The 25,005-nt window shown below is 44.1% G+C and overlaps 1 protein-coding gene across 2 annotated transcripts in view; it reads left to right on the top strand.

The window, feature by feature from the left end:
* Positions 1-5,660: 5,660 nt before the first annotated feature.
* The window catches only part of MOB1B (MOB kinase activator 1B), a 44,200-nt gene continuing 24,855 nt past the window's right edge, over positions 5,661-25,005 (top strand). For both annotated transcript variants that reach the window (XM_072862895.1, XM_072862896.1), the window contains exon 1: positions 5,661-5,807. In XM_072862895.1, coding sequence (XP_072718996.1) covers positions 5,794-5,807 — 14 coding nt within the window. In that variant the 5' untranslated portion in view covers positions 5,661-5,793. The remainder of the gene's footprint in view (positions 5,808-25,005) is intronic.

The following is a 25,005-nucleotide window of genomic DNA, read 5'->3' on the forward strand; positions in this document are numbered from 1 at the left end:
CGGCCTGAGGGGCCCTGGGGGGTGAGAGCGTCGGGGCCTGCTGCTGCCCGCGGCCTCGCGTCCTCCGCCCACGTAGATGGCCGCGACTCACCCCTCTGCCCAGGCCGCGGCTGCTGTTTCCCGCCTCGGAGAGCTCTGTGCGTGAAAGGAGGAGGCGAAGCTGTGTCCCCAGCGAGAGGGGAGGCGGCGGGGAGAGCAGCGGGGCTGTCCCGTGTCCTGCTGGGCCGAGCAGAGGGCGTTCAGGCTCTGCGAGAGACGGGTGGTAAATGAAAGGCTTGTTAGCTGAGACAGCGTTGGACAGAGAAGCGTGGTCCGGGGATTCACAACGAGTTATTACTGGCTTATGCTCATTGAGAGCTTCTATCGCTAACATTTTTATATCTTCTTTTACCAAACAGGAAGAAGAAACCCACAGTATATTTGCGATGTAGATTCAAGCACGACAACCCCTTCCCTGTTATAAGAGAGCTGATTTTCTCCCCCTTGCCCCCATCCTAGACTGGACAGACTTCTGTATTAGAGGCAGTACTGGCTGAGCCTGTTTGTGAGGAACATACGCTTTTCAGATGATGTGGAAAAAACGGTCCCGCTGTTACTGCTGCATCTAAGGGATAAGGGCGAAAGAGCCAACACCAGCTTCTTCAAAGTGTACGCAGGGGGAAGGCGGGTCATGCTGACCCCAGAAGAAAGACTTTTAGGATGAAGCAAAATGAGCAGGAAGAGAAAAGACAAGCAGAAAAAAAAAAAAACAACAGTGGAGGAAGCCAAGGGAGACTGTGGAGGCTCATATCCAGGGGATGTAGGCAGGTATCGAGCGGTTGTTCACAAAGAGGACACGTCAGGCCTTCCTGGCATGTGGGCCCCCGTGTCAGGAAGATGGTGACAGCACGACAGGGAAGATTTTTGCTCTTCTGTCAGGCATCCTATAGTTCTAGTCTTGGGATCACCAAGTGAGAGGTGCGATCTCAAGCCATTGCAAACTATGACTCAAAATATGGTCTCAGGTTTTTCAACAGAAGTCTTTCGGCTTGTAGTACTGCCAGCCCATTAACTTCTCAGAAGCCTTGAATGTTTCTTATCACCGTTTTGAAAATGTCAAGCTATTTTAAGTCACCTCGTTGTTGCTGGCTTTTGCTTTTATAAACTATTTATTGTAACAAACTTTCATATGACAGACTATTACCTTGATAATAGCACAGCCTCTTGACAATAGCACTCTCAACTCTTTTGAATTTTCAAGGTAAATCACGTATAACACATTTTCAAAGGAATGTTGACCTCAGTGCTCAAGTGGTTCACATTCCAGTTTTTCAGAGTCTACATGTCAGGTTTCTCTTCAAAACCTTCTTTAAATAAGCAAGCAAATTTTATAGGAGCAAAAAATGAAGATAACTATAGGAATTCATCTTGAACACTTATCTGTATTTAGATTGGCTTTCATGGTTTAAGTTTAATTGAATAAGCAGATCCCTGAATCTTATGGACCAAGGGAATGTTATGTGCATTCCTCTGTTGTGAACCAAGCAGGGTGCAAGGAAGAGTCTCTTTAAGAGATGCACGTCTTCCACCCATTTTTCCTTCAATATATTTGTTTCCCAAGTACACTAAAAAATATTCCACAGCCGTTTGTCTCATAGCTTGTCAGTGTGTGCGAATTACCTTTAGAGGGCACCATTTTGTTGGGCATCTGTTGGCAGTGAAGTTTTCCAGGCATCTCAGAGCTTCCTTAGCAGATGTGAGGGGTCAAAGCCTCTGCACCTACGATCAGAAAACAAAAAATCATCCTAGGACAATAGAATTTGCATTTATTCACTCGACAGAACTGGTGTTGAGTGAAGTCTACTTATGAGAGGAAATCTGTTACCGGAAGGAAAAATTAAAAGACTTGGGAGATGCCCCTCCATATGGCTGTTGACCAAGAAGTTAGATTTGTCTACCTTGGAAGATGCCTTTTTCAATACCTAATGTTAAACAGGTTATTGTTAAGAATAATTAATACCAGCTATTCTTTAGTTTGATCAGAGGAAAAGAAAAATCTGAGTTGATACTAAAACAAATGCTTATCTGATATTGGGAAACATTACTTATCACTCTGTGAATCTGTCATCAAGAAAAATTGACCTTGTATTCTGTTGTGGTATCTTTCAAAAGTATTCATTTAGCTTTAAGTTACTTGACCAGTGGGGCTTCCACCCTTTTCTGTGGAAGATGAGCCTGTAACACAATTGCTCATCTGCAACTATCTTGGCATTCAGCAGGAGATAGTGTGCTTAGCCTGAGCAAGCCCACCAACTCTGGAAAACAGAAAGGAGAGCATAGTTTGCATGGAGAAACGTAAGCGGCGTGAACCCCCCTGCAGACGGTGTCCACACCATCAACGCTGTTGAGATTGGTGGAGCAGGTCCTCCACAAATAATTTATTTCCGAGACATTATTACTAAGCGTATGAACACTGTAGCAGGAAGGACACATATCTGAGCACTGTAACAGCGCTGAAGGCAACAGAGGGCCAAATTTATTATTCCCCCTACAGTCCGGCAATAACAAGGCTGCTGAGATGTACTGTCCCAGCTCCAGAATGATGGTGACTCTCGGGTCATGTACAATAACGTCATAGTAGCTGCGATTTCTTCATGTGTTGCATTTTTTGTAGAGAATAATTACCAAGTACATACCACAGGTTCGATCTGATATTTATACTTAAATGCTTCACTACATTTATATCATTAGTCTTCTATTGTTTGTTCACAAATCAAATCCCTTACCTGAATGCACAAACAAGTATCCAATTATAAAATGGATGGGTGCTATTGGTTTCATCTAGAATGTGGGGAGAATGTTTACAGAGCTTAGTGTTTACATACTGTATTATTTACATTTCAAAACAAAATTGTGTTTCCTTTTTTTGTTTTCCCAATAACATACATGTTAAGTATTGTGATCTTAATTTTTGAACTTTTTTCAGCTGGAATGTTCTATGTTTACCGAGCTGTGCTGCAAAAGCTGGAAACTTCAGTTCAGGACCAAAGCACTTTGTCAGCTCGAGGGCCCTTTCAGAGTAATTCTTTAAGCTCTACGGCATAATGGATAAACCAAAATGACAGACGTGAGGCCACGGCTGCATTCGCTGTGCCTTTCCTGGAGCAACTGAGCGGTTCGACTCTTACGAAAGACTGCAGCATGCTGCCAGTCCCTTGTATCGGCAGTGTCAGAAGCGAGCACTTCATGTGACCCTTAGCCAGCCCAAATAGACCAATATTAATGTGAGACATAAAATGTACACATTACGTAACCATTTCTCCTGACAGCCGCCCAGGCCAAGTATTTCCTACTGACTGCTGCAGTAACAGACACTTAATTTTAACTTGCCACTAAAATAAAACATTATGTGGGTAGAAGGAAGCGTATGGGTGGGAACAGAGAACGGAGGTTATTCGTGTCCCAACATGAATGTGCCAGAAAGATCAGCAATATTTTTTTGAGTTTGATTTACAGGGCCAACTTAGTCTGACAGCATCTGTTAAAAAGTGCCCTGAGACCCATTTCATGCCTGCTTTTACTAATACAGCCAAAAGGAAGGTTGCAAACATCATGAAGTGCTTTTTAATTACGCATTTGCTGCCCAGTAAAACCCTTGATTTTAAAAGTGTCCTAAAAATGGTAGTGTAATTTTAATTTACTTAGAAATGCACTGACCTGGCATTCTGACTTGGTCTGAAGGACAGAGCCAGAACAGTAGAAAATGCAGTTTCAGCATTTAAAAACATGGGAGAAGCAGACAACTGTCAATGTTGCCATGTAAGGCATTATAGCTGAAACCCCTTATGTGCCGTACAGAAGCTTAATACTGTGTGGGATCGTAGCACGTTTCGATGTACCGAATTTGCCCGATTACGAATCTGAAACTCATCGGTTTTTCCTCTGGCCTACCTGCAGCAGCGTGAGCTTTGTGGGGGTTGCCAGGACTCGCAGAATTCCCTTGGGGCAGGAGGGAATCTCTGGGGCGTCGTGCTGCCTGTCCTGTCGCCTCTCCGAAATCCAGCTGGCTTCTTATTGACCTAAACAGAGGCAGAGTTTCACATGAAATTACACCCTGGGATTGTAATTTCTGCCATGAAGAGTTGGCACTTGGATGTGGCTAAGTCTACAGTGGAATGCATTGTCCTTGTTTGATATGCATACAATATTTTGAAGCATTCTGGATGTTGCCATCTATCTTTGTTTCCTCTGGAACGTATAAACCGACCGAGACAAACCCCGAAATTAAGAGCGTTGTTCCTGGTTTGGGAACGGGAGGTAGGGGTTCCTAGATCACAGTCCCCAGGCCCCAGAAACGCAGCCTGCAGCCGTCCTCTGGTGTGGAATGGGCTGCCGGACATCTTTTGCAATGCACTGCGCACCCTCGCTTTGCGCTTCAGGGAACAGCCCTCTCGCCTGGGAAGAGCACGCTGCGCGATAGTCGTTGCCAGCAAAGATGCGATTGTGCTTATTTGAAAACTTATGCTGAAATGATGCTCTGACTGTGCCGTACATTAAATTTCCACAAATGGGAGGACATGCCGGTTTTAACCACGCTTACACAGGGTAAGGTGGTTCAGGGCAGAGGTCAGGCGAAGGCCTTGCCAAGCGTTTGTAAGAAAACCTGGATTTTTTTGACCTCAGTAGTTTGCAGCTCCCTGTATCTTCACTTCTGAGGGGTGTCCTTTTCCTTAGCTGACTGCTGGCCCTAGCCAGCTGAGTTAAACATTGCTCACAAATCAAACAGTTGTGTTGAAATATTAGAAGCCATTTTGACACATTTCTTTAAAAAAGGGTCGGACTGTTGAGTGAGGAGGGCAGAAATGCTGAAGTTAAGATCTCCCTATTCTTCTGATGACTACGGTGGTTATCTGTGGGTTGGGGACCTGAACCCCTTTGTCGTGCACCTTGAAGAATGAGGACAGAAGGCCTAAAGAAGCCTGGATGGCATAAATCATGAAATTGTAACGCGTTTTGAGTCCCCGACACGATGTGCTAAAGCAAAGTGAACTGCTTTGTTCCTGTATGCCACGGGCTTGCTCCACAGGAGGCAGTTTGGGGTAGAAGAGGGATGAATACTGGCGAGCCGCACTATTACTCAGGCACTTTTCATGGTTCCCCTGCGACATTTGGTAGGTAGCCACGGGGATTTCATTGCCAGGACTACCTAAAGGCTGTCAGAGGCATTTATGTTATGCCCGTGCCCAAGAGGTATTGCCCAGTGACAGCTGGGACGCTGTGGCCTGGACTGGTGCAGAGCTTTACCCCAGGAGGCTGTGCCCTGCTGGCTGTTCCCCTTGGCTCACCCAGGGCTGGGGGAAATGCTGCCGGGGAGCCCTGTGCTGCCCCTGGGGCCGAGGCCACTGCCGCAGGGCGCAGCCGGGGCTGTCCGGGGGCAGAGGGGGATATTTGGAGGGCCAGGGGGATGCCTGTTTCAAGGGTGTCCGAGAGGAGAGGGCTGAGGGACCAGGGGGTCTAAAGGGGGGACACGGGGATATCCGAGGGGAATCCCTGAGGGGGAGAGCTGAGCCCGGAGACAGGCGACCGCCGGCGGGGGCCCTGAGGGGAGCGCGGCGGAGGGGCGGCGCGGGCCGCGGGGACTGCTGGGGGCGATGGCGGCCGGGCGGGCCGCGGGTGGCGGCGGCGGCCGTGTCCCCGCCCCGCGGCGCTCTTCCCGCACACGCCCGCCCTGCGCCGCCGCTGCCATTGGGAGCCGAGCAGCGCCGAGCCGAGCCGAGCCCAGGCAGCCGCCGGTCCCGCTCCGCCGCCATCGCCATGAGCTTCTTGTTGTGAGTAACCGCGGAGGGGTCACGGCGGCGTGTGGGGAGGAGGCTGCCCCTGCTCCGGCCGTCTCTCCTGCCTGAGGAGGGAGAAGGGTCCCTTTCTCCTCCTCTACCCCGTCCCGCCGGGCAGGGCAGCCCGCCGAGGGGACGTGGCCGACGCCCGCCATCCCTCCCCGCCGCCCCGAGGGAGCGGGGCGGGCGCTCCCCGCCGGCATGGCGCCCCTTTCCGCACCTCTCCTCTCCTCTCCTCTCCTCTCCGGCCCGCCCCGGCGGCGGAGCAGCGCTCTGCCCGCTCTCTCTCCCTTTGTGCCCCGGTCTCCCGGGGGCCCCGGCCGCGCTAACGGCTGTAACGGCCGCCCCCCTCAGCCGCGGGAGCCGGGAGTTAACGGCCGCTCGGGGCCGGCCGGCGCCTCCGCGCCGCGAGGGCGTTTGGAGGGCGGCAGTTCGCCCTGGGAGCGAGCGGGGCTGCCGCCTTCCCTGTCGGCCGGGCGTCTCGACCAGCGGGGACGTGAATTTAGAAAGCAGCCACGCGGGGCGAATAAATCCGCGTTAGGCTTTTAATGGGGGGTCGGGGGAGACCTTCCCGGTGAGTGCTGTGTTGCAAGCCGAAAGGGGTATCGCTGGAAAGGCGAGAGCAAGCCGAAAGGGGGACAACCTATCGCTGGAAAGGCGAGAGCAGCCTTCAGGGGAAAAACGCGGATCTGCTGGAGTCTCCCTTTTTTTTTAGTAATGTTTTTTTCCTCATAGCAAGGATGGTATGGGCAGAAGTTGCTGCTCGTAGCTTTATCTGCGGCAGATAAGTTAAAAGTGGATGGCGTTGACGCGGCTTTGGTGAGCAGCAGCGTTTAAAAGTTACTTCCAGGGTCAGGTAATGGTTGCGCAGGTGACTGGCGGTGATCTGGTACAGACAGCGAGCAGGCGGGCGAGGGATCGCTGGCAGGACGCACGTCGCTAATGAGAAGCGTTAGCAATTGTTTACTGCGGCATAAAAAAGCTCCCTTAGGAATTGGTGGCGATTTAGGTGTGTTCAGAACTTTACGTTTTGCAGTTTTGCTTCGTAGACAACAACTGAATGAACTTTGGTCCCTCCCCTTGGGAACAAAGACGAAGTACTTAATGACAATTAACATAAACCGGTTCAGTGACCTATTAATTAAAGTGAAGATGTGCTCTAGGGAAAGAAGGGAAATCCAAGCAGCTGAAAAAGGCATCCTTGCAGAGCCAAGCTCCATTAAGGCCTTCGCCCCGCTGAGTGTTCTTGCACGTTCAGAGTTATGTGCGAGCGGTTAGTCGGACCGGTGCCATAATATCTGACAGTTGTTCAAGGCTTATATTGATAACCAACAGATGTATACGTAGCCTGCTTTTAGAGAAGATACTTTATCTTGGGAACTGGAGAGTTCTAGCAATTTGTGTTCTCACGGAGACAAATAACACCGACACTGGCTTCCTTCGAAATCTCTCCATTGCATTTATCTTTTAACTCTGCCGTACCAAACCAGCTTGCCTGTTGTTGCGCTTGTCCTGCGTTACCCCAAGAGAGGCTTTGAAAGACACCTATCAGCTGCAGGGTGGAAGCTGCACGTGAGAGGTGGGTACAAATGACTGTCCGTGGATTGAGGCGCGGTGCTCCTAATGAGAAGCCCAGCTGTCCCCCTCCTTCATAATTCTCAGCTGCTGCAATGGAGAAGGGGGGACAGGGTTTTGAGTACGGTGGTGTCCTGGGAGTCTGGTTTGCAAATTAGAGGGCCTCCCTCTCCGTGGCATTTGGCTAACTGGTGAGGGAAAAGCATGAAACCTTCCACCCTCTTTCACAGGCAATAATGAGATGCTTGTTTCTTTTTCCAGACCCTTCTGAAACCTAGGAAAGCAAACCTTTACCCCCACCTCCATTGTTTCAAGGGGTCCTGCTGGATGAAATATAGAAATGGAAACTGAAGTTATTGCATGGCAAAGCTAGAAATGTTGGCAAAGCTGTCTCAGCTGTTGTTGGCGGAATGTTGTAGACAGCACCTAATTTGTTCATCTGCAGTCTAGAAATGGATTAAAAAAAAATTTGTTTTAAATATGCTTGGTAGGCCTCAGAGAGACCAGGGCAACTTTGTATGTTACTAGCAAGTAGTTAGTGGTTGTTTTTGTTTAAGTATTCAGAAATTTAGCATCGCCTTTTGTCAAACTTGAATTTCACGTTAACTTGATAAGAGTTATTCAGAGATAGTGGCTGGATATCTTTATACTTTCACAGATTTAGTAGTACAAACTTGTATTTTGAGCTGTACCCTCCCCCTCCCCCCCCCTCCATTTTCACAGTACTTTTTACATAGTTTTTCATCGTCCTTTTTCACCCCCTTTTTCACTGAGAGTTTCCTCTGTGTGGAGGTAGCAAAGTTGATCGCTTGTCCGTGCCATTTGCTCTGCGTCAGTGGTACTGTTGTCTTTTTGTGAACTGACTCACAATTTTGAACACGTGCTAAAGATGCAGCAGATGAAGGTTGTCCTTGTGCACTTAGACTAGAAATGTTTTCTAAATTGCAGTGAACCTGTCACGCAGGTTTATCGTCAGTAACTTGGCTGTAGTTTGTCAGTTTGACGCTGAAGTAGGATACCAAAAGCCGTGTTCTGCTTGCAGACTTGCTTGTTGTCAAATAACAGGGCGATTGTGCTTGGATAACACAGGGCGCTTGGGGCCCCCCTCGCGGGCCGGTTGCACGGGCCTTGTCCGCTGACAAATCCATTGCTATTCTTCGCTGTTGCTAGGGCCAGTGACACATAAAGCTATATGGGGGGGGGGGGAATCAAGGGAAACCATTGTCTTCTCTCGGTATGGGTAACGTTATAAAAAGACTCTTGTGAGACGAGTCACTGAATTAATACAACTCGGTTTTGACAGCAATTGTTATTTTCAGCGCCACTATTTTCTCTTTCTGATCTGTTTCGTCCCTTCTGAAAAGACTTTATAAACCTCTCCAATGGTTGAATAGGTTATGCTGAATCTTTAAAAAAAATATTGAAAAAAGATTTTGCTGAATCTTGGGGGGGAAAAAAAAAAAGGGAATTGGACTAGAAAATATCTTCAGTTCCAAGAAAATTCAGCTTGATAAGTTCTCTCTAAAAGGAAATTACAGCATAGTTGCAGGTACTTTAGCTTACATCTCCAAGGAAAAAAATTAAAGATAGTTCTGGTAGGCGTGCCATATGGTAACATGCTTGTGTTATCCTACGCTGGCAAAACTTACATAAAAAAGAAGCTAGATGAAAACCATTTATTTTTAAAAGGAAAAGATTCAGTTTTGTTATCGAAGTTGTGAAATGGTCTTTTCTTAAAAAAACCCAAACCATCTATGTATTAGCAAATCCCTCTCAGAAAATTCCAGCATATAGTTCTTTAAAATTAGATTCACATAAGTGGTCATAACTGATGAGACTTTGAAAGACTAGGAGCTGATGGAAACAGCAAGTAAGGGTGAGGATGGGTAGCTGTTGTTTGGGGTGCATATGTTTATGAATCAAGGCAAAGTTAACTTGTAAACCAAACTGGGGGAAAGACGTGCTCTTCCTTCTCTGTCTTGTTATACAGCGCAGTGGAGCCTAGCAGCTTCTTCTGATGGTGTGCAAGGGTTAATTTTTATTTTCTCCAAATTTAATAAAAAGCATAGTTTGTGTGCGTATGTGCAGAAGGTGCAGTGGGACATCACTTTTTTTACTTAGATCCCTTGCGGAGTAATACCAAATCAGAGCTGGTGTGTTTGCTTCCAGATTGACAAGCATTGTGGCCTTCCTGATTTCCCATTCTGCTCCTGCTCTTGAAGAACATCATGGCTCTTCGTTGTCTCCCCTTCCTCAGCTTTCCTAGATGCTGAGTTGCTGCTACTTATCAAATGAAAGCTGTTTTAAGGTGGGCAGTGTTCTTCAGTTTACTGTATCTGGAGAGCAAGCGAGTGCTTCGTGAGTGCTCCTCTGCAGTTAAAAGTTGGAGATGTGGCATTTATCTCCTCTTTATCAAGGACTCCCACAGAAGACTGTTAGACACTTCTAAACTGGAATTTCAGTAGTTGAAAATCAACATGTAGGCATTTACAAGCTGTTAGAAATGGGAAATACATGCTTGTCGAACATTCAGGTGTTTTTCTCCCTGTATTTTAACGTACTGTTTTTCTTCAGTTTTAGCTTGATTAGTGTAATGTTACTGTGCAGGCTGTGTTCCTAGAGCAGAGGCTCTCGATGTGTGAATGTGTTACCTTACTGCAAAATCTGTTGTTTAACCAGTACCATTAGTGATGTGTTCTTTTTTTTTTTTTTTTTTAAAAGTACCGGAGATGAAAAGCCTCTTGAGTTTGCCTGTGAGTAAATTGAAGAGAGAACTGCAAAATTATTGCCACTTTCTAAAAGATTTTTTTTTTTTTTTTTTAAGTCTTGGTAACAGTAGTTTTGAGGAAAACAGAAGGTTTCCTTAGAGGTAGAGTTTATATGGAATCAGCTCTGACAACAAACTGCACAGAAAGTAAAACTTTTTTCCTCTCTCTTTCTCTCTCTTCTTTTTTTTTTTTTTTTTTTTTTAGCTGCTGATAGCTTTCATCGGTAGTGTTAGGTTAACGATTGGACTCAATGATCTTAAGGTCTTTTCCAACCTAAATGATTCTATGACTCATTGCATTATTGGCTGTAGAAATATATGCTTTTACTTCAAATTTGTGTTTAATGTTGCTGAAGCATGTCACTTCACTTGTGGTGCTAACTCTGTGTTTAATTCCTGTTTGGAAATGCCTGCTGTCAGAAGATTTGCCCCTTGGCTGGCAGCTGGCCTCGCTTTCGAGGAAGGGAGCACCAAGGAACAGAAAGCTTCCAGAAACCACGGCAGTGAAGAACTAAGACAGGGGTGTTCGTGTTGCCCCTTGTGCTGCTTGTGAGACAATTCATTTTACCATTCTTGAAGTCTCTTGAAAAAGGCCTTTTAAAGTGCTTGTTGCTCTGCTTCCCTCCTCGTTTATCTTCCCTGAAGACCCCAAAACAGTTTGTTAGGGTGCAGTTTGCTGATAGGGTTAAGCTCACTGAGACGTTTCTCATCCTTCTAATGAGCTGGTTGAAGAAGCTAAACCAGCAGAAAACTATTAATTCCTTTTTGGTGGGATTAGTGTTTCGCTGATTTAGTTACTTGGTGTCATTGTGTAGTGACATGAGGGATGGTGTCGGAACAATGGAAGCAGCAGGAGTGTCTGGTCATGGCAAAAGACAGGGAGGAGGCTTCTTCCCTTTTCTGTGCAAGCTGGCAATCGAGTAAGCTTAGCTGTGTCGCCAGCCCCGTCCTCCAAACTTCATTCGGCCGGGTGCGCGCGTTACTACCTTGCGTAGGTAGTTGAGTTCTTGCCGTTCCCCTGTTGGTGACTTTACTCCTTCTTGATGAGTTTGATGAACTGTCTGCTTGTCGTGGTGAACTAGCGTACACTTTTAAAAAGTAGCTCATCAAATTTGCGTACGATGAAATGGAAATAAATTGTAGCCAGCAATGCATGCGTGCTGCTGCCTTATCGGGAAGGTTGGAGGTCGAGGGCTGCGAAGCTGAGTTTACGCTGCGCTTGGCTTTTATTGCAGAAAGAACGAGTCTGCCTTGAAATAACAGAGTTGTGCAGACCAGTTCAGGCTGTAAGATGTCTGAGCTTGGAACTGCATTTGAAAAAAAACTTTTGCCGCTAATACTCTGTTTTGGGGAACATGTAGTTGATGAAGTGAGCGATTGGCACTTTTAAATGTTCTTGGATGCTTCCTTCTCAGTATAGAAGCATTAGTTTGGAATCGAAAAAAAACCCAAAACCAACCATACGAAGCAAGGCGTTGTTCAATGCGAAAGTTGTGTTTACTACATCGCAGTGATGTCCGGTCTTAATTGCTTCCTAATTGTTTGCTTTTATGCCACAATTGTTTTCCCTTGTTTGTCCTTCTCTCTTTGTGTTTGCAATGTAAGTGAGCCTATGCAATTAGCTATTTACATTTGTCAGAGGAGAAAAGTGGTGGAATCGGGATCGCTTTCAGGGGAGAGTTTGTGCACGTGTAAAGTGGCTTGGTTTTTAATCTTGAAAAGCATTTGATAATTTTTCTGTCAAGTCTTTAGATTTAGGACCTCTTCATGGCAACAGACAACCATGGTAAGTACAGCCCAGGTGTCACGGTTACATCTCAGGCTGTACGTGTCCTGAGAGACACGTAGTCTTTTTTAATCTTGTTTGAAAAAGGATAAAATATTAGAAGCATTTGTCCCGCGAGGGGTGGCTTAAGAGTTGCAAGTGTGGTAATGTGTTTTTGTGCCCAAGGCTGACAGAATTAAGCTGCTTGTTTTTCTTAGAGAAGTAAATAGCTACATCTAATTATGCCACTTTAAGGCTTCCATAGTAAACAATAAGAAAGATATTGCTTCCAAAGCTATCAATAAGGCTTTGACCCACAAATCAACCTAAACCACAGGATATGCTTTGCGACGCTTTTAGCATTTGTAAACTAAGCCACTTCCTATTAGAGTTGAGCTACAATGAACTTGCTGTTTGGTTTTTGTCTTTTTTTTTTTTTTAAAGTACACAAAGAGGGAGATTGTGGGTTGTATATTCAAATGCTGTAGAATCTGTGTTTTGCTATAACTGAATAGAACTTAATTGCTTTTCACAGGCTTTTAAACAGTTTTCTAGCCTGTAAATTTCATGACATGGGATTATCAGGATCCAGTGCTTTGCTTTGTCATCTCTGTGTGTGTTGCTTTTTTAAACGTGGCTTTTCCTTCCCTTTCCCTTCCACAGCACTTCTGTGGCACTAGTGTAATGCTGGCTGTCAGTGTTGTAACTTCACCTGCTGCATGACATGGGAATGTTACCAAAGAGAGGTGGTGATGGACGTATTTGTACTGGTGTGAAGGACCATGCTGTGCTGTAGGAAGGTCAATGTAGGTGAATGACGCTGAAAGCGTTTGGGAGGAAAAACTGCAAAAGTCCTTTTTGGAGTCTCTGCGAGACAACTAAGGGCAAGAAAATTATTTTTCTTTAAGTTTCAGGGGGCTCTCTTCTAGAGGAAGACACCTGCTGCATTTACCTCTTCTGGAAGGAAATACACTATGTTAAACTTGAGCAGGGTGCTATAAATTTCCTCCAGAGTTAGAGTATGTTCTGACTACACGATCTAAAACTGTGTGTGTGCAGCTCTTCTGGATCATTATAAAGTAGATCATAAAAAGTAGCCACAACATTCATTTTATAATTTTTCAACTAATTTTCCAGAGCCAGCGTGGTGGTGAGTCTGCATGTGGATCTGTCAGATGCTTTCCCAGGGCACTGTTGCCTGGGTCAGTATTTTGGGGAAGGGATTTGAAAGAAGGGAATGAGAGCCTGGAGATGGGTTGTCTGGAGAGGCATGTATCCATGCAGCCTAAATTGGTTCTTTGATAATAAGCTTGAAATGACTTCTTATTTCTTAGTTAGCTTAGTAGCTGTATGCCTCCCAGGACCTAATAACCGGTTTTGTGCAGTGTGGTAAAATGTGTTGTGCATGCCAGATGTGTTAGGTTTAATTCAAGTCTTTGCTTCCCATTTAAAATATGTAGCCTGACTCAGCAGACAGTAAATTAATGCGTATGAGATGGAAATTTTGTGTTAATAAAAAGACAGTCCCCCACTGAATTGGCGAAGGTAACAGTATTTTTTTTCCTTGCAAATGTATTTTGAAACTTTGAAAAACGGTACTTGGAAGTGAATGCATTCATTCTTCTCTTGCATTTTTTCTGTTTTTCTTCAGGAGAAAGCTAAGGATAAGGTGCAGCTTTTTGGTCCGTTTAGGCCCTACCCTACAGAACATTGACTTTGGTCGCTCTGATGTAACTTGCAAATGTAAATGGTCTTTCTTCCTTTGTTCTGTCTTTTCCCATTCATCTTGAAATCCAACTGCGACCTTAGCTTCTTGTCCCAACTTCCCTTCTGGTGTTTTTTTTGTGAAGACACTTCTGTCTTGTTCACCCTCTCCTCTCTTCCTTCTCCACTTCACAGCAGTTCCTTGGCAGGAGTCCATTCCTTTTGTTATTCTTATATACCTCCTGTGATCCTACCCATATTTCAGTTGAGTTTTAGTTTAAGTTTGCTTCTTTTCCCCATACTTGGGTTTTTTGGTTGTCTGTCGTTGCACTTCATCTTTAAATTTGGTAGCTCATGTCTAGAGTGAATTGCTCGTGTCCTAGAGATATGAGCACTCCTGACATACAGAATCGTAATGCCTTCCTCAGTGAAGAACATCATCTTGCAGATAAGAACTCGTAATGCCTGGATTTGTTGTCTTTACCACAAGTCTGATTCCTTTCTTTATGTCTAAGAGAATAAATGAGCTTGAGTAAGCTTTGGTAAATTCCTTGTCTGCTAAAAATTGAGACATCTGATTTTTTATATAGAAATAATTTCAACCCAAATAATGATTGGGTGGCTTGCCTATGTTGACCTTAATAAAGTAACTCATGTTTTGTTTTGCTAGCTGGTATTTTAATTGTGTTTTTACCAACTTCAGTAGCACAGTCCTGGCTTTGCTTGAATGGAGTAATTGTTTTAGGGAATTGCTGAGTGTTCTAGATCCAGGAATCAAAATGGCATTACTATGTCTTTTATTTGTCATACTTGGTGGCAACAAAATAGTGTTTTTTTCTAATGCTGAAGTGTAACTTTTACAAAAAATGAAGTGTCTCTAATGTCCTATTATTAACTTCTGTGATTGACAGCTCTTCTTAAAATTTCTTGCTGCAGTGTGAGTGGAAAAGAGCAAAAATCTGTATATTTAAATTCACCATAGAACAGTTAAACTGACTGTGGACTCAACTGTCAAATGCACAAGCTTAAATAATTTCTAAAGAAATGTTCTCTTGTGTATGTAGGAGCTATTGTTCCCCCTCAGATGCTTCAGACAGGTGGATTTTCCTGATGTGATGCTTAGCAAGATACAAGCAAATTTTACTGAAGGTAGTTACCCACAGCACATACAAGATGGTATTAAATACGGGGGATGTGTAAGAAACACTTGGTGATGAGATAATGCAGTGTATTTTTGGAAAGCTGTTAGATTATTCATTACTGCCTCCTGTCCACTACTTCTTCCTGTTGTTCTCTGTGTTATTTCTTGCCTCTAATGATTGCTCTGTTACTTACCGAATTCAGACCCCCTTTTACCTATTAGTCAACGTGTAAGTGTCATCTTACATACGTGCTTTGAGGCTTTCTGTTGGGAAGTTGCCGAGTATTTCTCATTTGCCACGTTCATCTCATCAGCCCGTTCTGCGTGGGGTTTACAATAAAAGACAGCCTTTTATAAAGTGATAAAGCGACTCCTCTCCCATTAACATTTAGTTTAGTCTATCCTTATTTAACTTTGCCTTTTCCCTAAACACATTAACAGATTGTTCTTTTTATTGTGTTTAAAAGGATTGAAGACTGTCTTAAACTGTTTAGTCTTTTTTTTTTTTTTTATTTGTAAATGCCCTGCTGTGATTTCTTAGGCTGTATGATTAGATTTGCTTTAGTCATTCATAAAGCATTGGTTTTCAAAAGCGCTGATCAGCATTTTGGGAAACGATCCATGTTCTGAGGCATGTTCTCCAAGCACTATATTTGGTGTATAAGTAAGGATCTAATTTGATACTAGAGCCAAGCTTTTATTGCTGCAATTTGTCATCCTCAGCGGCTTGTAGATCGCTTTCTGAAAAGCTCTGCTTCCTACTTTAAGTGTATTTAAAGGGTGTGACTGTTACCAGCAGATAGGGTTTTGGATGCAGAGGGCATTAGTAATGTAAAGACATAAAGAGCATTTAGCTGAATATAAGGATATCTCTGTAGCAGGAAGAACAGCTTGCGATGGAAAGTAGCGTATACCTTTTGTGGGGGACACTTTTATCCTTGTTTTATTAAATAGATGAAGTACTACAGCAGAGAAATTGTAGGTAGACAAATACTGTTAATCACCTGCTTTGTTTATTTGACACGTTCCCCCTTTCCTCCTGCCCCACGGGCCGGATGAGGCTGTATGGGACTGGCAATGTGCAGGGCTGCCCGAGGCAAGCTGGAGCTCTCCAGGCCACTTGATGATATTTTCAGTTACTTGTTGAAAGATCTTGAACTCCTTCATGCCTACTTAAATGGTTTAGTAAACCTTTCTTTCTTAATGTTTCCGGTATCTTTTCTTTACACACAATCAGATGTGTTATAGAAAGAAATAACTCGGACTTGAAGCTTTATGTATTTCCTTATATTTCTTTTATGATTTGCTTAGTTGCATCTGTAATGGTATTTTCTAGTTTTGGTTGCTGATCATCTGTGGATGCTCATACTCTGGGGTTGATTTGTTTCCCTCTCTTGTTGGTACTTGCTTTGACTGCCAGGCCAGGACTTGAATGGTACTGCTTTCCTCTTAAAAAAACCCCACATTGTTCTGTTCCTTTATGTTCTGCATGACGTTTGAGTTGTCTAATACTGCTTTTCATGTTTCTATGCGTCTGCATAACATGTGCTGTGTCATCCTCACTCCCACATGTGTTACCAAGCATTTTCCCGCTGTGTAATTGTTTTCCTTTAGAACATTACATCTTCTTGGAAACAGCCGAGTGACAGATTTTAAGAACTTCTCAAAAATACGCAAGTGTTCTTCTTGCTGCATTTGCTTTTGTGTCTGTGTCTTCATTATGCATACAACGAATTAGAGGGAGACCATCTGAGACAGTTTGGACTGCAGACTTCACAGCGTTGAGTCTTTCTGCAGGTTTCGATGGGTATGGAGCGTGTAGGTATACTCCTCTTAGCAAATGTTACATAATCTTCCATCACAGTCATTTGGCTTTGTTGTTTCTGAATTTGCTTGCCACTGGGCAGAACCGCATTCTCTGTGGCAGGAGTTCTCCTACAGCTGTCCTCGCTGCAGGGCACGTGCAGCATCCTTTTCAGCAACCTTTCAGCTTCTTTCAGTAGGCTACTATTTACAGCTTCATTGAGTCCTCTTTCTTCAAAGGAAAATGTGCCATACACTCATGTACAGCAGAAATAAGTGTTCAAATGGCTTTTTAGTGCCAAATTTTATGTATGGGAAAGGGTAGGTTTTACAAAAGAAGTGTAGTTACGTCTACTGAAGGATTTATTAGGTACATCCATGCAGTACATCCATGCAGTAAACTGAGGTTTGAGCCGTCGTGGAAACAAAACTTTGAAGCATAACTGGGTGAAGTTCTAACTTCCGTTTGAATTCATGCTGTGCCTTCCCTTTTAAGTGAGCTGATGCTAATTGACAGAAATAAGGGTTTCCTGAGAAAAGAGGGGAACATGAGTGAGAAAATAGTGCTCTTCAGTTTGCAGAGAGCTTAATTAGTGACTGAAACGGTAAAGATACTGAACTCCATCTCAGTGGTCCATGGGAGAAAAACAGAGCAGTTGGAGAGGAAGGAATACTTTGTGTTTACCACCTTCTAAGCTGCTAGTAGCCTGCTCTTTTAAACAAGTCGGACATGAATATCAGGATATTAGAATCTGCAGAAATAAATCTGGTTTTGATTATGTCCTACAGTTCCATGGTGCGTGTGTGTATGTACACAGTAAATGTTAGTATTAAAATAGTCGAGGAACCTGGATCTGATTGAAAGAACCCAACAAAACAGCCAAGAGCAGTCCTCAGCTTTCTTAAAAATCTAACTTCTGTTTGTAATAAGACAGAAATTTTGTGAATGAAGACAGCGTTGCGTTTGCCTCAAGGTAGTCAGTGGATACCTGGGAGCGCGCAGCAAAACATTCTGGATAACCTTGATTCCTCTCATGTAACAGGATTTCAATTGGATGTCAGAGGAGAACATGCGGAGATACTTGGGTCTCTGCTAAAAGCCTCTTTCTTGCAGATTGGAGTGAAAACTTGTTTCAAGTGATGTTTGGTGGTCTTAAAGCTCTTGACCAAGTCTGTGGAGAAACTTGGGAGCAGCAATGCAGTGACATTGATAAAACATGGGGAGCGAGCCTTTCGGGAGGCTGCAGATGTTATACCACGGACGTGTTCCCACTCCTCTGCTGTCTGCATGTCTGCCTGCTTGTCTCTGCAAGTCGGTAGGGCATGCTGGGCTGACTGTGTACTTCTTTCCTTTTCCATCTAACTTTTTCTCTGATGGGTACTCCTGTATGCTTCTGTTTGTGTCTCTGGCCTGTCCCTCTCGTTGCATTGCCCAGCGCTGCTGTTAGGCCTGCAGAGGACGACGCTCGAGAAGTTGAGTCACTTCCGCAACTGTTTGCCGCTCTGGGAGTTAGTTTAATTGTGTTTTTGAGCGCACAGACAGAGCTCTGGTAGTATCCACTGAGGGCAACTGCGACTTGCTTTGTTTATTTTGAGGATTTTCCAGGAGAGGGAAGTGTATTACATGAACATGTTGTAAATGAAACAAGGGAATTAATGTTATGTGTGAGCATAGCAAAGTGACGGTGATTTCCTGGTTACGGGATGGTGTTCTGGACACTTGCTTGTTCCTTGCATTAGGAGTTGTGATTACTTGGGAGAAGGGTTGCATCCAACTGGGTAAACAGCAGGAACACCATTGCCACCTACATGGGTGGGGCTGTCGTAGACATGAGGGTTGTAGCATAACACCTCCCCCTTGTTTACAGGCACATTCTGAGCTCGCAGACGGAAAAACGGAGGCGGAGAGATGCGGAGAAGCGTAGGTGCCTGGGTCGGCTGGAAAACGGTCTGTGGCCACCTAACATCTCTGTGGATTTGGCAGCAAGCGTGCTGCTGCAGGGCAAGCGAGGGCACGCGTCAGAGGGAAGAGGTAAATGGGCAGTTGCCAAGGGCCAGTTGCCTGTCCCGTAGTCACAGCTCAGCCAGCGAAAGCTTGTCTTCAGCTGTGTTCTGGTGCACGTAAGAGCATCTGACTTAGGCTGGACGAATCCCGCATTTGCTTGATTTCACTGACTCTAAAATGTGTATGTTATAGAAGAAAAAAGGTATTTTAAGAATGTGGACATGTACGTGTTATGACAGCTTTCAACACTGGGTGGTGATGGCTGGGACAAGCAAAAGCAAAACCATTCCTTAAGGCTACCTTAAACAACTTTCTCCTCACTGGATGTGAATCATCTGATAAACTTCTGCTCTTTTAACGTGTATAGTCTTGTGTATAATGATACCTGTATTTTTTAAGAGCTGTTGATGAGATGAGGACTTTTTCATCTGCCTCTTCTCATACCATCCTGTGTGGAACTTCAATCTATGAAGGCTCCTATTTTTCCCAGAAGGGGAAGCCAGATTTTAGTCCCCACCTTGATGGGTAGGGAATTAAAAACCTCGTAAAAATACTTGTTTTGCTGTCAGTACTTTGGTAGAAGGTGGCACTATTTCAAATGGCTGATAATGATAACGGTCGCTATACCCCTGGAGAAGCCTGTTCAGGTTGAAGAGCCTACAGAAAATTGAACTTCATGGTGTCGCAAAGAAAAAGGGTGGAATGAGGAAGGATGGATAACGGTGTTTCGCTGGAAAGAAAAAAGTGGAATTGGGGGTTTTGTCTGGATTTGTATTTATTCCGTTTCCAGGCATCTGAAGAAGCTCTTCTTTTGGGAATAACCTGTGTTGTATTGCCATCGTTGTCAATTCCGTGTGCTGAAAGATAGGGACATTGTTTTAAATTCCCACAGTCTGTGATACCTTTTTTTTTTTTTTTTTTTTTTTACATGAGGCAGTTTTTTGATTCATGTCTGCTGGTGGCTTTTTTTTTAAACACGGTGTTCAATAATTAAAAAAATGGTGCTTGAAACTAAGCTTTTTCCTTCCTTTCCCTTCTGAAAGGACCCCCTGCCTTTTGTGGAAAGTTGTGTTTTGTATCTGCTACCTTGGGATTGATTTATTTATTTTTAAATCTGAATTTGTTGTTAAGCTGCTAAGCTCAAGGACCTGGGGCTTTTGGGAGAAAAACCGCCACAGAGATCTGCGGGGAAGCGGCTGCTGCGGGCAGCTTGGACAGTTTAGCGTAGGAAGCGATGTGGGTTTGGAGCGAGCAGGAGTCACCGTGGCAATATGACGGGGATGGGTTTGCACAGAAATGTCTGGAAGCCTAATTGTTACTTTGGTAGAATCGAGTACTTATTCCTGAAGGTGCTCCACGCAGCTTTCCTAACAACAGTGCTGCAGAAGGAGCGTGCCGAAGTCTGGAAAGGAGTGACTTGGCTCTGACTCCTTGGGTTATAAAGCATGGCACCGGTCGTTTGTAGCCTTGGCAACTGGCTGTGGCTTGGGCAGGCAATAGGTGAGTTAATCCCACAAAGACATTCCTTATAAAGTGGAGGCTTCTCGGTTACCAAGTGCAGTGTTAGCTTTGGGAAGAATCACTTCTTAGGCACCCTTACTTGCACCATTTTTAACTTCGATATTTCTCATTTCAGTGACTTATTCTAGGTGTAGTAGACAGTGTAGGTTATTCTTATACCAGGTACACGGGGAAACTTCAGCTATGTGCCATTGATCTAAGTATTTTCAGTTACTGTTTCCTACAATAGAGTGTATAAACAATAAACAACATGGTCATTCCTATAGAAACAGAATACATGTCTCTGGAAACTTTTCAAGCCAGTGCAACTGATTCTTCCTTAAAAAAACCAACCAACCAAAAACAACAAAGAAACAAAGCAAAACAAAAACCCTGGACCCGGAATTGCTTTCTAACCACTGCCTTACCTTTTGGGAGAGCAGCTATATTGTATAAAGAGTTGGCAGCTCTTAACTCTTTCCCAGACGGGCTGCTTTGATTTGCTTAGTGATCTTGGCAGAGTCTGTGTTTCCCTCCATGTGAAGAGCATTACACTTTTTACAGCTTAATGTTTGTGGAAGTTGTTTTTGTTAGATGCGAGTGCTCTTTAGAAACATGTTGCCTTTATTAGTGTTCAGAGTAATACAGTGACTGTATCTGAAACTTTTACACAGAGGGACATTTTTCAGGGTGAGAGCTATCAGCTTGGGCACTTAGAGTCTCTGCTTACCGGTATGGTTGCTGGCTTTTAAGTCTCGGACTGTGTTGAACAGCCTTCAAATACCTCTTAATGTTGAGTGGTAACCCAGTATGGTACTGTCCCGGCGCACTTCAGTCTTCTGAATTCGAGTTGGCTGGGCTGACCGCGCCATGTCTCATTTCAAACCATTAGCCCGCTCTGTTCAAGGGGTCTCATAGTCATCTTCATGGGGAGTAATAATGGGGAGTAGAACAGCATTTGCAAAATTGTCTATAGCTCTTGAATAGCTGGGCTCTGGGGTTTCTCATCCTGCCCCAGAGCCTGGCAGAAGCGCTCATTTCCCTGGGCCATTGCACCTGTAACCTCTGAGCTGGGTTTGAAGCTTCCTTGGCCGTGTTTCTCTGTCCGAAAGTGGTGGTTACTTTATTTGTCTTAAGACCTGCTGCACGGTGGTACGTCAAAGGAACACGAGGTTGTGGAATGCTTGCTTCCTGAATTGTTACATTGGATTTGTTACTTCCAAATTGAAGTGAACTGACTGAGACAGGCTTATTTTAATGAGTGGGAATTTGACTGGAAAATAATTGACTTTTTGGTATTGTAAGAGCTGAAGAAAGTAATGCCTGGCTCGCACAGCGTCTCTCTTCAGAAGAGGAATGTTGTGACTACTCAGTTTTATGAATAGAAATGCTCAAGTTAAATCTTGTCAGTGCAGATTTTGAACACGTACAACGTAATTTTACCTGCTGTCCTTCTGATGCTGTGATTGTCACGGGGAAAATGTGTTTAAATGCTGCAACTATTGATTTGATTTCCAAAAAGTAGCTTGAGCTTTTATTTTAGTTTCTATGTTGACATATTGGCTATTGGAAACTAGCGTGATGGGACTTTGGTGTGTGTATTCTTAGCAGGATTTTATAATTTGAAGCCCCATATTATTGTTTGAAGGCTTGAAATGTTTGCTTTTCTGGAATTTGGTTCTCCCCTTACAGTGTTTCTGCATCGGGGTTTAAAAAGAGGTGCAGCAGGAGAAAGGAGGCAAGGAGGTACAAAACTAAGATTGGGGACTTCTCTGATAAATTTACTTGTTGGCCTTTGGCAATGAGTCGCTGCCTCAGTTTCCCTGTGTCTAACAAGACGCTAAGGATGCCTACTTCAAAGGTACTTTGTGAGAATTAATTAATGCTTGCAAAGGCCTTTCAAGATGAAAAAGCAGGAGTTGAAATATGAAAAGTTTCCTTGCCCCAGGTAAATGTTCTGTGTACTGTCTTGAGTTCGGCTTTTTCAGAATCTCTCGAGCACTTCCAGGTATTTTGAAGGGCTTATTTCGGTTGGACCGTGGTGGTGAACGCTGTTGGGAGACACTGAGGGGGATAGCTCTGCTTGCAGAAGGAGTTACTCGCATGTTCCCCCAAGGAAAGAAAGAAATAAAACCCATGGCTTCAGCATTATATATCAGTTATCAGAATATATGTGGCAGGGGTATCCCGAAAATGGTGCCACTGCAGTGTTCTCTATTTATTTTTCCCCAGGGCAGGTTTCTGTCCTTTCCAGTGTTTGATAAAACAGTCCACTGATGAGCCCTGTATGAAATGATTTATGGTAATTGCAGCACTATGTTCTTGAGCCTACAGGCAGCCTGAAACAGATTGGAGGAGCAGTGCTCTCTATGCTTTCCATGCAAGTTGAATGCTTGTGATATTTTAAAATAATTTTAATTTCTTGTAAAACACGTCCGTTTGGTATGTGATGTGCAAGTAGGTGTGCAGGGGAAAAAAAAGGTTTTCAGATTCTCACATCTTCTCCAGGGTGACGTCTCCTCTTCTTTCTTCCATTTTGCCAATGGTGTAGTAATTGCATATTTTATAAGTACTGCATTAGTTTAAGATGCTGTAATGAATTGTTCGTGAATTATGGGATAACTTGGTCTGGTTTTTTTCACTCCAGAGGAATTTGAGGACGGCTCTGGAGCACTGTCAGTATTTCAGTGGTTTAGGTTGTGGTGCTGCTGCAAAATGGATAGGTTGACAGCCTGGGTAGAGGCAGGATTTGGGCTTCGATCTGCACCCATACGTTTGCTTGTGAAGCACGCTAGATTCAGGGCAAGGTTTTTTGCTTGTCAGTTTGAGCCGTGTTAGACACAACAGTAGGTAAGAGCTTGAGGTTAGTTCTGTGGTAAGAACAAGCTGTGAAGTCTGAAGTTCCATGCATAAGGAGCCTAAACTTTTCTGTTTTAATTCAAGTTTCCCTGGATATGCAGCAGACTTCATGGAAATAGATAAAGAGCTCCATTGAAAGACTCCAGTGCGCAAATAGTTGGGTGTGAGGAGGTCTAAGCCAGGCCAGCCAAAGTGCTTCTCTTAGGAGTGTGAAGGTTTAGGTGGCTCCTTTCCTGCAGTTAACAAGAAGTGCATCAAGAGTTTATGCTGGATATTTATCTGCTTTGATTGTAAAAGATCTGACAGCACTGCCTTTGAAGCTGAAGTGGGCTGTTGAGGCAGCTTGGTAAGTGTGGTGTAAGCAGGACGCCTGAAAAGTTTCCTTTCTTCTGGAAACATCATCTTGCTAACCTAAGACAGAACAGCCTGCAAAATCCGCATCATTAAAAATCCTCCCTGTCAGCAGATGACTAGATAAAATTATAGCTTTGGAGGAAATTTTGTGTTCTTGCTTACAAGCAAGTTGTGACGTCTTTGTGAGGCCAAGCGGCGTGTGGGCTTGTGACAGTGGGAAGCGCTTCTTGTGGCTTGGAGGTGTGGCTTCCTAGCCAAGGCTTCCAGGCTCATCCCTACTCAGCGAGTCAATCGCTTTAAACATGTCTCCTGATTTAGTGCTAGGTCGAACGGCATCCGGCGCTGCTGTAGCTGTACTTAACTATAAAAATAGAAGGGTATAATTTGCTAGAAATGTTGGATGTGGGAGTGAAGGGAGCAAAACATCCTTGGAATTGCAAGGATTTTTTGAGAAGTCAGTTCTTCTTGGAAGACTAGAAATTGGTTGTGACAAATAGTGGGGATGATGCAACGTGTTCCCCATTTCATGACCTTTTTGTATCCAAGGAAAATGGGATCTTCAGTGTGGCATTCCTGGGGGTTTTTCTGTTCCCTTTCACTTCTGCATTAATGTGATGTTTCGAAACTGAAGGAGAGTTCAGAGACTCTTAACGGAGAAAGGCAGGTGCTGCCTTCCAGCTCGGAGCATTTTGAAATCTCGGGAGAAACGGCTCAGAGATATAGCTAACTTGATTATGGAATGTGGGTGAAAATGAAATGTCATACTTGATCGAGGCATCTATTATTGTGCGTGTTGTTGGCCACCAGACAGAACTCTTTAAAGTTACTTTTTTCCCTGAATGCTCAAGGAGTTGAGGAAATAGACCTGGAACAAGAAGACTTTCTAAATATGTCCCATGTAACAGGTGGACATAATAGGAAAAAAACCTTATTATTAATTTGTTTTGTTTTGCTAAGATGCATTGAGCTCAGTGTTGGGAATCATAATGTAGGATAGCAGGAATAAGATGCTGCTGTGGTCAGGGTTTAGGGAGCAAGCAGGATTTACTTAGTAACCATTTGAAGGGCTAGTTAACTGATGGTGCTAAGGCATAAATAAGTGAGGATGTTTTTTGGTTAAGTAATAGGAGAGCTTCTGAACTAATAAGGTAGTTAAAATAATGTTTGCAGTAACATCTACAACTAGACTTCCCAAGAGCAAACGTGTTTTGTAAGGGTTTTGGCTTAGAAAAGCTGTATTAGGTTATTGAGTCCCTGAACTTCTGTTTGTATTTGTAACTGGTTTTACGTACGGTGAACTGCATAAGTGCCTGGAATTCGGATAATCTATTGCCAAAATTGCAGATATTTCCATAGCACGCGACGACTAGCAGCCTGCATTTATCCTAATTACTTTTCCTTTTGGATGCCTGCCTGCCTTTCGCGTGAGACCATTTCCTGCTGTCTTAGGATGGCTGTGCTGAATTCGAGAAGTGGCGATCAGAAAGGTGGTGGAGGCAAATACGGAATGGCTTATTGAGAATAGTTGATGAGACCAAATTGTTGTGTATTCTGTTTTTACAGTTTTTGCCAGCTTATGGGAAGAAAGCCCCTGGTTCTGGGAAGGGGGTAGCGGGGATTCAGCGATACCTAATGATTTGCCAGTGTGTTGTGCATTTTCTTCTTCCTTGACCATAGGAGATCTCTGCTGGGTGTTCAACAGATCTGCAGTGGCTTGGT

Source organism: Ciconia boyciana, chromosome 5 (assembly GCF_034638445.1).
Source record: "Ciconia boyciana chromosome 5, ASM3463844v1, whole genome shotgun sequence".
Taxonomy (NCBI): Eukaryota; Metazoa; Chordata; class Aves; order Ciconiiformes; family Ciconiidae; genus Ciconia; species Ciconia boyciana.